This window comes from Muntiacus reevesi, chromosome 7 (assembly GCF_963930625.1).
Source record: "Muntiacus reevesi chromosome 7, mMunRee1.1, whole genome shotgun sequence".
Classification (NCBI taxonomy): domain Eukaryota; kingdom Metazoa; phylum Chordata; class Mammalia; order Artiodactyla; family Cervidae; genus Muntiacus; species Muntiacus reevesi.
This window is the reverse complement of record NC_089255.1, coordinates 28,225,329-28,240,307: the sequence shown is the minus strand read 5'-3', so window position 1 is coordinate 28,240,307 and position 14,979 is coordinate 28,225,329. Positions and strand designations below refer to the sequence as shown.

The following is a 14,979-nucleotide window of genomic DNA, read 5'->3' as shown; positions in this document are numbered from 1 at the left end:
TGGCTAACTATAGGGCTGTCATCAGCTGTCTAACGATCGACCTTAAATAAGGCTCTCAGCCATTTCATTTTGTCCCAAAGAGTCCTCTGCAAATGATCCAGAGAGAAGAGAGGGAACCAGGGTGCCCCTGTCCATCAACTCCGAGATGGCAAACATAGACCTTCTCTGGCCCTGGTCCTGGGAGTCGGGGTGTAAGAAAGAAGCAGTAGGATAGAATAAGCAAGCTCCATTCATTTTCAAGTTCAGGGTTCTCTAGCAGGGTATGGGAAGAACTTTGTCAGAGGCAACCTGTGACAATATGACATCTCAGCCGAGAGAGCCAAAGGCTGTATATTCTTGTTCAGGGACAATCACTCAGCACCACCCAGGCTGGAGCTATGACAGGAATAGCCAGCACTTGTGAACCACATGGCTTGGGGGGATGCTGACATATGATATACCTTGGATTTTAGTCATTTCCCCCCGCTGCTACAAGTTTAGGGATGATGTTCACTCCTTCCAGTGTTATAGTCATGGGACACTGAGAGAGTTGATTTTTATTTGATGTTAAGTTCTCTGACTGTTCTCTCTGGCATCATGCTCTCTGATTTGGTTACTTTTTTAAGTTGGATCACCATGTGAGAGGGCCAGGATATATCTATTTTTATCAACACCATCACCGTGGGCCTTAGAATCAGGAAGACATATTTCAAATCTATTGCTAAGGTCAGTCCCTTGGAGTCAAGAGCTGTTTTGGCATCATGATCAGGAGGACAGGCTCCTGATGCATGTAATCCCAGGTTCGAGGTTGGAATCTGTTACTTACATGTGGTGTGGTGCTAGGCAAGTTAATTAAGCTCTCTATGCTTCAGCCTCTTTATCTATGAATAGAGAGAATATTAGTACCAACTTTATAGGGAAGTTCTAAGGGCTAAACTGAGGTGCTAGAACATGGTGACACATAGTGACTGTTCATTAAATGTATGTTCATTAAAATTAGCTAATTCCTTAGAGCTTTGGTTTCCTTATTCTTAGAATGGTTGTGTTGTTATGAGTGTTACATAATCTAGGAGGGGAGGTTAGATTTCAGCAGTGTCTTGTATAGAATGAATGGTTATTATTACCAGCAATAAAAATTAAGCAACAGAAACTAAGAAATTTTGAAATGGACTCCAAAGCCTCATTATGACTTTCCCCCCATTCCTTCTTTATGTCAATATCTATTTTCTTTTTATGAGTTTACTCAGTTATTACTCATCAGTGAAGCAGTCACCCCTTCTACAAAAACTATTGTTCCATGAGAGTAATCTCTTCTTTTAATCAGATTTCGTATTCCAATCAGCCAACATGATTTTACCAAGCACATTACATTCCTAGCTTGGATGGGGAAGCTGTTTTCTGCTCTAACAGAGTTTGTAATTAAGTGGGGTTGGAAGGTGGAAACACTCCCACTTAATAAGTTGTAATTGGGTGCTTGATGTGTTTAAGGCACCATGCTTGTGAGTATCCCAGCAGGTGTAAAGGTGAACCAGATGGGGACCCTGCCTTCAAGGGGTAAATGGCCGAATGAGAGAAGCTGGGAAAGAGAACGTGGATACAGTCTGTCCAGACTGGATGCCAGGCTTCACCCCTTGCCGCCAGGAGACCTTAGGCAAGTTACTTAACTGCTTTGCACAGGGACTTCTCATCTGTCACATGGAGATTCCAATAGTACCTACATCACAGCATTGACATGAAGTTTAAATGGGTTATTGTGCAAAAAACACAGTGCCTGTTACACAGTCAAAGATCAACAAATGTGAGCCACTTCCAAATACATAACTGGGTATATGGCATATTAAGAATAATCATTATGCAAGAGGATGGTAATATTTGCTATGGAAGTTTGGCAATAAAGGCATAGTGACCTGGACTTCATAAAGAATATGGTGTTTAAGCTGAGCTTGGGATGCCAGCAAATCTGAGATCACAGGAAAACAGGGCAAATCATGGCAACTTTAGAATTAGAGATAGCATGAGTAAGGGCATGGAGGTAGAGACGGCAAAGATACCTGTAGGGAAGAAGTTGGAAAGTGGAGGTCCTCATATACTGGTTTAGAAATTTATATTTGTTTTGTGGACAGTGTAGAGAGTCATTGTGGATTTTCAGCAGGAAAATGATGAGGTCAGGGCTGTGCCCCTGTAAAAGACCAGAGGAGAACTGCTTTGAGTATTGTTATGGCCTTGTCCTGAGCTCTAGAGCTCCAGTGTCTGCTTCCTCTGGTCCAAATGTTGCAGAAGAGGAGGGAGAGAAGACTCAGATAGGAGGTGATGGTGTTTGAGCCTGGCCTGCAGAGGGGTTGGATATGTCATTGACAAATAGAGGAAGCATAATAAAAAGATGAATACATGGAAAAGGAAGACTTTTGATAAAATGGAACATACTGGTTTGGGGTATTGAGAAGTCCATGGATCAATAGGTGGAGATTTGGAACTATAGAATGCCATCAGGTTGGAGGTGTGTGTGAGTATGTGTGTGCTAAGTTGCTTCAATCGTGACTGACTCTTTGCAACCCTTTGGACTGCAGCCCCCAGCCTCTGCTGTCCATAGGATTCTCCAGGCAAGGACACCAGAGTGGGTTGCTATGCCCTTCTCCACGGGATCTTCCCAACCCAGGGATCACATCCTCATCTCTTATGCCTCCTACATTGGCAAGCAGGTTTTTTACCAGTAGCCTCACTGTAGGTACAGATGGCATAATGACTCTCAGAATAAAGCTGGAAGCCTGAAGAATAGGCGAGATTGCTGAGGGAAAATGACAAAGGCCCATTCTTGAGTGATCCCTGTATTTAGGGGTGGCAGAAGAAAGGGAACATGGGAAGGATCCATCAAAAGGGAGGAGAACTAGGAGAATATGGAGTCGAAGGAAGGAAGGGAGGGATTTAAAGAGGAGCATTCCATGATCTTTGAGCAAGACTTATTTAGGAGACGGTTCAATTCAGTTCAGTCGCTCAGTCGTGTCTGACTCTTTGCGACCCCATGAATCGCAGCACACCAGGCCTCCCTGTCCATCACCAACTCCCGGAGTTTACCCAAACCCATGCTCATCGAGTCAGTGATATCATCCAGCCATCTCATCCTCTCTCATCCCCTTCTCCTCCTGCCCCCAATCCCTCCCAGCATCAGGGTCTTTTCCAGTGAGTCAGCTCTTTGCATGAGGTGGCCAAAATATTGGAGTTTCAGCTTCGGCATCAGTCCTTCCAATGAACACCCAGGACTGATCTCCTTTAGGATGGACTGGCTGGATCTCCTGGCAGTCCAAGGAACTCTCAAGAGTCTTCTCCAACACCAGAGTTCAAAAGCATCAATTCTTCAGTGCTCAGCTTTCTTCACAGTCCAACTCTCACATCCATACGTGACCCCTGGAAAAACCATAGCCTTAACTAGACAGACCTTTGTTGGCAGAGTAATATCTCTGCTTTTTAATATGCTATCTAGGTTAGTCATAACTTTCCTTCCAAGGAGTAAAGTGTCTTTGAATTTCATGGCTGCAATCACCATCTGCAGTGATTTTGGAGCCCAAAAAAATAAAGTCTGACACTGTTTCCACTGTCTCCCCATCTATTTCCCATGAGGTAATGGGACCAGATGCCATGATCTTAGTTTTCTGAATGTTGAGCTTTAAGCCAACTTTTTCCCTCTCCTCTTTCACTTTCATCAAGAGGCTCTTTAGTTCTTCTTTGCTTTCTGCCATAAGGGTGGTGTCATCTACATATCTGAGGTTATTGAGATTTCTCCTGGCAATCTTGATTCCAGCTTGTGCTTCTTCCAGCCCAGCGTTTCTCATGATGTACTCTGCATAGAAGTTAAATAAGCAGGGTGACAGTATACAGCCTTGACGTACTTCTTTTCCTTTTTGGAACCATCTATTGTTCTATGTCCAATTCTAACTGTTGCTTCCTGACCTGCATATAGGTTTCTCAAGAGGCAGGTCAGGTGGTCTGGTATTCCCATCTCTTTCAGAATTTTCCACAGTTTATTGTAATTCACACAGTCAAAGGCTTTGGCGTAGCCAATAAAGCAGAAATAGATGCTTTTCTGGAACTCTTTTGCTTTTTTGATGATCCAGCCGATATTGGCAATTTGATCTCTGGTTCCTCTGCCTTTTCTAAAACCAGCTTGAACATCTGGAAATTCTCGGTTCACATATTGCTGAAGCCTGACTTGGAGAATTTTGAGCATTACTTTCAGATCATGAACTCCTTATTGCCAAATTCAGACTTAAACTAAAGAAAGTAGGGATAGCCACTAGACCATTCAGGTATGACCTAAAACAAACCCCTTATGACTACAGTGGAAGTGAGAAATAGATTTAAGGGACTAGATCTGATAGAGAGTCTGATGAACTATGGACGGAGGTTCGTGACATTGTACAGGAGACAGGGATCAAGACCATCCCCATGGAAAAGAAATACAAAAAAGGCAAAATGGTTGTCTGAGGAGGCCTTACAAATAGCTGTGAAAAGAAGAGAAGCAAAAAGCAAAGGAGAAAAGGAAAGATATTCCCATTTGAATGCAGAGTTCCAAAGAATAGCCAGGAGAGATAAGAAAGCCTTCCTCAGTGATCAATGCAAAGAAATAGAGGAAAACAAGAGAATGGGAAAGACTAGAGATCTCTTCAAGAAAATTAGAGATACCAAGGGAACATTTCATGCAAAGATGGGCTCAATAAAGGACACAAATGGTATGGACCTAATAGAAGCAGAAGATATTAAGAAGAGGTGGCAAGAATACACAGAGGAACTGTACAAAAAAGGTCTTTATGACCCATATAATCATGATGGTATGATTACTCACCTATAGCCAGATATCCTGGAATGCCTTAGGAATTAAGTGGGCCTTAGGAAGCATCACTATGAACAAAGCTAGTGGATGCGATAGAATTTCAGTTGAGCTATTTCAAATCCTGAAAGATGATGCTGTGAAAGTGCTGCACTCAACATGCCAGCAAATTTGGAAAACTCAGCAGTGGCCACAGGACTGGAAAAGGTCAATTTTCATTCCAGTCCCTAAGAAAGGCAATCCCAAAGAATGCTCAAACTACCGAACAATTGCACTCATCTCACATGCTAGGTAGGCAATAGGAATGAAGTAAGATAAGACGAGAGGTGGAGGGGAGAACTCAATGGTGGAGACATTTTGAAAGCGAGGCAGAGACCTTTTGACTTATTTGGTAAAAAGAAGGAAAACCTGTGCTCTTGTGCAGATTATTTCCTGGGGGCCCAGGAGATCCATAATGCCCACCCAAGGACAGAGGCTGGGTCTGAAAGGTCTTACTGTTTCTGATTATTATGTCCCCCAAGCCTACTGCTTTCTTCCCTTTAGTTCCTCTCTTTCTATTACAGATGGAAGCTATTATTACTTGATAGTGACTGAGTTAAGTCTGCTGTAAGTCCTATGAAAAAGGAAACAAAATTATGATTGTGTTTCAGTGAAGCAAGGTTCAAACAAGTTGAGAATGTTACCAAAAATAACCCTCATAAATTTATTTATTGTTTGTTTTAATTTTTATTGGAGTGTGGTTGCTTTACACTGCAGTGTCCATTTCTGCAGTACAGCAACATGAATCAGCTGGACTGATTCATATATATTCATGTATACGTATATCCCCTCTGAACTGAATTTCCTTCCCATTTAGGTCACGGCTAAGCAGCGAGTAGAGTTCTCTATGCTATATAGTTAGGTTCTCATTGGGTATCTATTTTGTACATAGTATCAACAGTATGTATATATGTCAATCCCGATCTCCTAATTCATCCCACGCCCCTTTTCCCCCTTGGTATCCATATGTTTGTTCTCTATGTCTTGATTTCTACTTTGTAAATAAATCATCTATACCATTTTTCTAGATTCTACTTATATGAGTTAGTACACAATATTTTTAAAACTCCCCAAACATCAAAGTTGCTGTATTTTCTCTTTCAAAAAAATCATTTTCCTTGCTGAGGTGGAGAAAATAATGACGATGGCAGTGTGCCCTCTTGGAACTGGCCAATTTGCTGAAAGAGAAAGCAATAATAGTACAATGAGAAAGCAAGCAAGAGAGAAGAATGCATCTGTAGAGCAAAAGTCCAGTTTTGGATTTTAGAACTGGATTCATTCTAGGTCATGACAAGGAAGGTTCATTAGAATGTGTTACCAAAACAGAGGGGCAGTCATTAGGTCAAGGTATTTCATTTTGAATTTGGAAAACTCAGCAGTGGTCACAGGACTGTAAAAGGTCAGTTTTCATTCCAATCCCTAAGAAAGGCAATGCCAAAGAGTGCTCAAACCACCGCACAGTTGCACTCATCTCACATACTAGTAAAGTAATGCTCAAAATTCTCCAAGCCAGGCTTCAACAATATGTGAACCGTGAACTTCCAGATGTTCAAGCTGGTTTTAGAAAAGGCAGAGGAACCAGAGATCAAATTGCCAACATCTGCTGGATCATCGAAAAAGCAAGAGAGTTCCAGAATAAAAACATCTATTTCTGCTTTATTGACTATACCAAAGCCTTTGACTGTGTGGATCACAGTTAACTGGAAAATCTTAAAGAGATGGGAATACCATACCACTTGACCTGCCTCTTGAGAACTCTGTACACAGGTCAGGAAGCAACAGTTAGTACTGGACATGGAACAACAGACTGGTTCCAAATAGGAAAAGGAGTACATCAAGGCTGTATATTGTCACCCTGCTTATTTAACCTACATGCAGAGTACATCATGAGAAATGCTGGGCTGGATGAAGCACAAGCTGGAATCACGATTGCTGGGAGAAATGTCAATAACTTCAGATATGCGGATGGCACCACCCTTATGGCAGAAAGCAAAGAAGAACTAAAGAGCCTCTTGATGAAAGTGAAAGAAGAGGAGAGTGAAAAAGTTGGCTTAAAGCTCAACATTCAGAAAACAAAGATCATGGCATCTGGTCCAATCACTTCCTGGCAAATAGATGGGGAAACAGTGGAAACAGTGGCAGACTTTATTTTGGGGGGGCTCCAAAATCACTGCAGATGGTGACTGCAACCATGAAATAAAAAGACGCTTATTCCTTGGATGAAAAGTTATGACCAACCTAGATAGCATATTAAAAAGCAGAGACATTACTTTGCTGACAAAGGTCTGTCTAGTCAAGGCTCTGGTTTTTCCAGTAGTCATGTATGGATGTGAGAGTTGGACTATAAAGAAAGCTGAATGCCAAAGAATTGATGCTCTTGAACTATGGTGTTGGAGAAGACTCTTGAGAGTTCCTTGGACTGCAAGGAGATCCAACCGGTCCATCCTAAAGGAGTTCAGACCTGGGTGTTCATTGGAAGGACCGATCTTGAAGCTGAAACTCCAGTCCTTTGGCCACCTGATGCGAAGAGCTGGTTCATTTGAAAAGACCCTGATGCTGGGAAAAATTGAAGGCAGGAGGAGAAGGGGATGCCAGAGGATGATATGGTTGGATGGCATCACTGACTCGACGGACATGAGTTTGAGTAAACTCCGGGAGTTGGTGATGGACAGGGAGTTGGTGTGCTGCAGTCCATGGGGTTGCAAGGAGTCGGACACGACTGAGCAACTGAACTGAACTGACTCATTTCTAATAGACTGTCCACAAGAACCTTGAAATTACTTGAGATGATGAGTAAAGCAGAGTGGAGAAATGCTGTGGGCTCGCCTGTCAGGTGTCAGCTCCATTATTACAATATTAACAGATCACCTCTTACAAGACCTGGTGTACTTCATGATATCCTGGAAGAATTCTTTGCCCTTGGAAGGTACTCAATAAATGTGAGTTGAGTTCACACAAAGTTTATCAAATTACCTGATTGTCATTAAGAGTCAGATAAAGGATGGGAGAAGTAACTAGTCTGTTGATAGACTGCCAAAGAAGATGTGGAGATTGGCTATCATGTGTCTCAAAATAGATTTTTGGCATCTGAGTAGAAGAGTAGTCATCAGCGTTGGCACTGAGGATTGTGAGGGGAGCTCGAGCTTCTGGAAGAAAAGATAACAAAAGTGGGAGAATTTGCAGCCTTCAGTTAAAGGGGCTTCCTCGGAAATAGCATTTTCTGGAAATCCCCAGCTTTGCTTTCAAGCAAAGGGATAAAGGAAGAGAGCTAACAAGAGGGGAGAAAGCATGCATCAGTATAGGATTAGCAAACTAGATAGAGTTGGTAATGGCATAGAGGGGGCTGTGTTCCGTGTTTCACTAGGGAGTGAGAGAATTAATGAAACGGGTTAAATTAACTCATCTCATGATTCCAAACGGTGCAGAGATTGTCAAGCACTCTCTGGCGCCAGACGTCTGTCTGTCAAAGGTTTGTGGTGCCCATAGCTGCTGTCTGGAGGGAAGGCAGGTACAGGCTGCCGTGCCAGGTGGCGTTGACAGCCAGGTCCGTCCACAGTGTACAGTTCCTTCCAGACAGCAGATGGGAAGAGTGAACGTGTTTGGAGAAGGGTAAGTTGGCCCGAGTCCCACAGTCACATGTATCCCCCGAGTGCTGACTTGGACGGTGCCGATATGTGAGTGCTCTTCGGGAAGTGGTTAGTGAGCCGGGGCAGTTCCTTTATCTCATGAGTTGATCGGTAGCCTAGGTTATGAGGATGTGATTTATAGCACAGGTCAATTTCAGAAGACAGACAGACTCCCAGGGCAGCTAGTGCCAAAGGGTTTGGGCACTTGAGAGTGGAAGGAACTTGGGAAAGGAGATCATGGAAAGAGATTCTCTAAGACACATATTATAAAGAAAACTTTGTTGACTTTCCCTTTGTTTGTGAGAAATCTGGTCCTTAGATCCAGTTCTGTGATTTCCAAATGCCTGTTTCCACTGGCGAATGGTACGTGGGTGGGAAATACTTAACGTATTTCTCAACAGGGGGTCTTTTTGACACTCTGGATGGAAAAATTATGTTTTGAGGACTGCCTCTTGCAGTACAGACCATTTAACTCCCATGCCCCTGTTTTCTGGCACCTTTCTGAAGTTTTGACAACTCAGAATCCTCCCCCACTCGCTGTGCCTCCCAGGGGGATGGTATTGGCCCTGGGACCTAGGGGAGACTCTGCCTGGGGAAAAACTTCATTTTTTTCAGAGATCCCCCTGAGCCCACATTTCGAGAGAAGTGATATTCTGGAGTTCTCTCCTGTCTCAACTCAAATGAAGACTGAATTCTGAAGCAGAGACTTGAATTTATTACTGACTCAGTTTAGTGATGAACAGTGACATTTCAGGGATAGCAAAAGTATGGAGCCTTTTTTATTCCCTCAATGTTCACCTGATATGTCTGTGATTTGTGACGTCTCAAATTTCCCTGTCGCCCCTGGCCAATCCCTGGGCATTGCAGACCTCTTTGTGGGGGTTGGTCCTATTGAATCTCTTCATGTTCCCACCACATAGAGGATTTCATTTTTCCATGTGACTAGATGTGTTGTAGGCACAGTGGAAGAAAAATTATGTCTATTTAGTGTGCCTTTCCAATACTGGAGGATAGGATTGACGCTAACACAAGGGGATCTGGGAGTGAGATGGGGAACAGGAGAGCAAGTGCTGAGAAGAAGCATTTCCACCTGGCGCTCCTCTGGTTCCCCCTTTAATTCAGCCATGCCTGGAAGTCGTCTTTGATGTTTGAAACCCGAGGTCAAGTGGTGGTGGGGAGAGAGCATGTGGACTGACAGGTTGGAGGAGCAAGGATGGAGGGATGGATAAGGAAGAGATTTGCCTCTCATCCTCAGGCAGGGTTGTGAAGGGGGTGATCATGTTCCTGTAAATGGAGGTCAGCCTCATTTCTGAACCATCAAGCAGAGGAATGCCACTCCAACAAGGTGTCTGCAATTGGAGGAGGGCTGCTTTTGAGGCTGCCACCTAGGAGGAAGGTCCCCTCCTTGGGAATTCAGAGTGGCTCTTCTATTTGACCACTCCTCCTTCCAGCCTGGATCCTCAAGGCTTCTCTCTGTCTTCCTTTCCTTTTAGTCTTCCTTAGATGCATATCTAAAATGCATCCCCTTTCCCATATAGATTATTACAGAATATTGAGTAGAGTTCCCTGTGCTATATATGTTTATGTTTAGCTGAGTCACTTCGGTGTACACCTGAAACTAACACCGCATTGTCAGTCAACGATAACTCACTATAAAAGAGAAGTTAAAATTAAAGGCATCTGCTGGTACCCTCCACAGCCTCCTCTGTCATCTCCGGCAAATGCATTTCCACTGCATACATCCCTCTCCTCCAACAAAACATGTCTCTTTCCAGCCTGTCATAGAATGGACCTTCCCTCCACAGATCCTGCCTCCCTCTGATCTCTGCCGCCATCTCAATTTCCCTCGTTGTTTAATTGTTTATTTGGAGAAAGTGCTTAGGTTTAGTTTAAGGTTCCCTCAAGGGTTGAAATCCTTTGCTTACCTTGATGGTGTGCACTTTGTACATTTCAGAAGTGAGGCTCACACTGTGAACTTAAGTAGTACCTCTGTTCCAAGTCCTTGCTACCCTGCTTCCCAGAGTTGAGTAGAATCCTGACTCAGGGGAGGCGCTCAGGTATGCCATGCGAGGAACAAACTCTCCTTTATCTAATATTCAAAGGTATGTGCCCCTCAGTGGACCTGATGAAGATGCAGCAGGTGCCTTAGGGGCTTGGCTCTGCATTGGGAGGTAGTCCCTTGCTCCTCACATGGGTCTCTGTTCCCCTTGCAGGAAGATGAAGTGGTTCTCCAGTGCATTGCCAACGTTCACAAGGAGCAGAGGAAGTTCTGCCTGGCAGCCGAGGGACTTGGGAATCGCCTGTGCTTCTTGGAACCCACTTCAGAAGCCAAGGTGAGATTGCCCGTCTGCTCTGCACCTTCCCTCTTGGCCTCCCAAGCAGTTGTCCGGGGGTGGGACTGCTGGGAAGTGATGGTGAGGGTGATGAGGGTGGTAAGGAAGAAATTCGAAAGATATACTTATCTTTGAAATGGGAAGCAGATCCCATAACTCTCCCCAGCCTAGAAAGTTATACAGTGGAAGCCCAGAGGAATGCAAAGAATTAATAGTACCTGTCGTTAAGTGTTCAGCAGCGCATGGGGGATGCCTGGAGGTCACTGTCAGTCTTCAGGGAGAAGATGCTTTTATTACTCCCCAAACACCTTCCTTGTTGTTAATTCCTAGAAATCTGAGTGTGTTTTCTTTACCCCCAGCTGTCGTTTTATTGCTTCAGCAATTCATGGGTCCTTGGGCCTGTATCTCACAACAAGCTCATCACTTTCAATTGCGACTGTGCTGAGGTGGTTGTAACTGCCTGCTGTGACCCAGGGGCAGAGAGGGACGTTCGCTCTGGTCCCACCTGCGTGGTGGCATGTAGTGTTCTCTCTCCTCAGTGAAACTTTGCTTCCTCCATTTTCATTTGCTTTCTACTTTTCAGGTGGATCTGTGTGCCCCGTATTCTCACAGTACTTTGCAGTCCTGGAAAGACCTTTATATCAGTCAGGGTTTTCTAGAGAAACAGAAGCAATAGGATCTCTTCCTTTTTCTGGATAGGTGGATGGATGGGTGGATGGCTGGATACAGATTTATTTTAAGGAAGTGACTTATGCAATTTTGAGGGCTGGGAAATCTGAAATCCATAGGTCAGATCAACTAGAAACTCCAGAGTTGAATCTGTCTTAAGGCAGACATTTTTTTCCTCCTAGAAACCTCAGGTTTTATTCATAAGGCTTTTGAATGATTGGGAAGGCCCACCCACATTATCAAGGGTAATAATCCCTTTTAAAGCCAACTGATTGTAGATGTTAATTATATGTACAAAGTATCTTCACATCAAAACCTTGATTGGTGTTTGATTAAATGACTGAATGCTATAGTCTAACCAAGTTGGCACACAGTTATCCATCACGCCCCCCCATACTCAGTTTTTCCTATAGATTATTTTAAATCAGAAAATGGTTATATTTTCCAGCAAAGCCGCCTGATTAGTATGTCATTGCTCCGTGTTAACATGTACAGCACAGACACATGCAGTTTGGCCAAATCCTAGAACATCAAGTGTGCCCCATGGTGGCCACACCTCCCTGAAGCCCCTCTGCACTTCATCATTTGCCTCCCTCCCATGTAGGGAAGTCCCTGGTCCATGAGCGCAGACATCTGTCAGTAGCACGAAGGACAGAGTCACATTCAAATAAATGGCAGAGCAGAGACAAAGAAGATTTTTATCTTTTAGAGGTCTTAGGTTTGATTTCCCTGAGGTCTTTCCTCATTTACTTTTGCTCTTAGCTAGGTATTTTCCTCTTCATTCCCAGCAATCTGGGATAATAGGAAAATCATTAGATTATAAGTCAAGAAGTTGATTCTCAGCCATTAGCTCATCATGTGACTATGAGCAAGTCACTCAATCTTGTTTCCAGCTTTCTCATCTTCCAGATAAGATGCAGTCCAGTGTAATGGAAAGGACATTGGTCTGAATCAGAAACCCATGGTACCATTTTCTAGTCATCCATTGAGTAGGGTGTAGGATATGGGTTTAGAGCATCACTCTGGAGCCAGGCTCTGAGTCTGAATCCTGTGTTTACCACTCACCAGCTAAGCTAGGGCCTTGAGCAAGGTACCTCACCTTTCTGAACTTCATTTTCTTCATCTGCTTAATGGAATTTAATAGTAACAACTTAAGAATGTTGTTATTAGAATTTAAATTAGTATTTGTGAACCACCTAGCACAGTGTAAACTCTATTTAACCCTTGGCTATTGTGATTTACAAGTACCTAGCCCAGATTACCTAAAACAAATTAAAGAGAATTATATATCATAACCTAAGAATTCTTTGCTTCCCTCAGGTGTAAAATAATAACCCATGCCACTCAGAAGTGCATTAGGGATGAGAAAAACCCTTCCTAACACCCACTTGACTGTTCTTATTTTGGTTTTTCATTTTAAATTTAAAACAAGGTAACGCAACTGAGGAAGTTTTCTAAGAAATTTGTCATCTATGACTGTATTCCCTATCACAAATACTTTCATTTTTGTTTTTCACTCTGGCCTTTGTCCACATGTACCCATATATTTTCAAAGTCACACTCATAGTGGATATTCAGACATTCTGCCTTTTTTCCTTCACATTTCAGCCAGTTCCATATTGCTGTGTAATCTTCATGGTTATTAAAGAAAAATTCATGTACGTGGTTTTGTTGGTTTACTTTTGCTTCCTGGAGTATTGTCCAGGAGAAGAATTCATGGCATCAGAGTATAAACAACATTAAATTGGTTTTCCAAAAGGATAAACCAGTTGTTAGAGTTGGCACCCATACCATCATTGCATGAGTGTGTGTCTCTTCTGTATATAGTATGAGGAAAGTGCACCATGAGGGCTTCTCACAGAAAAATAGCATAAGTTCATGGAAAGGATAGCTAGGTCTTCAGAATTTCCTGTCACCACTACTGGGAGCAGCCTGCTAGATTAACCTATTTTATGTAGCTTCAGGCTTTCCTATAGTCAGCTCCAGCTATGCACACAAAACTCTTCTGTCCTGCTCCCTCTCTTTTTCTCTAGATATTTCTCCTAATTCTCTACCATCAGATTTCACAACCAACAGTGCCATTCTTAGGCTCTTAGAAGCTAATGTTACCCATGCAATGAAATGAGAAGGTGTGTTTTTTCCCAAGCCTGGCAAACTGGGTATAATGCGCAGACCTCAAACGTCACTCTTATCAACTGGCAACAGAGCGAGCTGGTGACCTTGGACCATCCCAGTCAAGGGTATTTCAACTTAGTTGGGACTCAGAGAGGTAAAATTGAGATGAACTCTAGGGAGAAGGAAGACGTCAGGGAAAGAAGGCATGAGATAAGGTACTTAAAAGATATTCTCTGTGTACAAGTTCTGAGAAAAAAGAGGTCATATTGAAGCAAGGAGCAAGAGGGTAGAAATACAGAAGCAAAAGTTTTATAATATCAACACCTACTATAAACCAGGAACTGCTGAGCACTTGGGAGAGTTCTTGTGACTTTGAGCTTTGCTTGTCATGGCCTTTTCTGAAGGCCCCTGAAATTGCAGATATTAATTCACAGAAGCACCCTTATTCAGGTTTCCATTCAAATGAGCACAGTGTGAGGAGTTAAAAGGTATTTTGTTTTGTAGGGAAGACTCAGTGTTGAAACCTGGGACCAGGCAACATTGAAGGGAAATGTTGCTTCTCTGTTTTTATCAATAGCAGCAAATGCTTATTGATGGTCACTTTTTAAAATTATTTATTTTTAATTGGAGGGTAATTGCTTTACAGAATTGTGTTGGTTTCTGCCAAGCATCAACACGAATGAACCATCGTTATACCTATGTCCCCTCCCTCTTGAACATCCCTCCCACCTCCCTCCCCATCCCAACACCTCTAGGTTGTTACAGAGCCTGGGTTTGAGTTCCCTGAGTCATATAGAAGTGGCAATTTATGTTACATATTGGCAGCCATTTTTAAATGGAAAATGTATTCCCAGGAATCAGGAGTTGACTATTTTTCCTCTAGTTCTTAATATTGTGTCTCATCTATGTTGTATCTGCAGTGTCCACCAAGAGGTTGCCTTTGGTTCAACTTAACATTCAGACTCATAAGATGCTGGTAGACCTCAGTCTGCTTAGTAGGACAAGAGCCACAGCTTGCCTGCTGGGGAGTGTCAGGCACTTATGCAGAAATCCTTGCAGCCTCCAGGGTCTGCCTTCTGAATCCCCGCCCCAAATTACAGCTCAGGTTCAAAGAGACAAGGCTCATATCAGGCAGGTGTGGGGTCACCATGGCTTAAAAGGCTCTGTACCACAGGAGCTGATGTATCTTGTAACAACTCCACAGGCCTAGCTTTTGAAGGACCACCCCTGATACAAGGATCATCACACTTGGGGAATCACAAATAGATGGCTTTCTTTGAAGTACTGGTGATCTTTCCAGTCCAGATGCAGGCTACAAATTAGGGATCATTTTCACCCTAAGCAGTATTCTCCCATAACATAATTAGCATATCAGTTTTATCAGGTTATCCCAAGA

The 14,979-nt window shown here is 43.1% G+C and overlaps 1 protein-coding gene across 1 annotated transcript in view; it reads left to right on the top strand.

The window, feature by feature from the left end:
- Window positions 1-9,756: 9,756 nt before the first annotated feature.
- The window catches only part of RYR3 (ryanodine receptor 3), a 368,483-nt gene continuing 363,260 nt past the window's right edge, over window positions 9,757-14,979 (top strand). Inside the window, exons 1-2 of the mRNA XM_065942024.1 lie at window positions 9,757-9,762; window positions 10,638-10,799. Coding sequence (XP_065798096.1) covers window positions 9,757-9,762; window positions 10,638-10,799 — 168 coding nt within the window. The remainder of the gene's footprint in view (window positions 9,763-10,637; window positions 10,800-14,979) is intronic.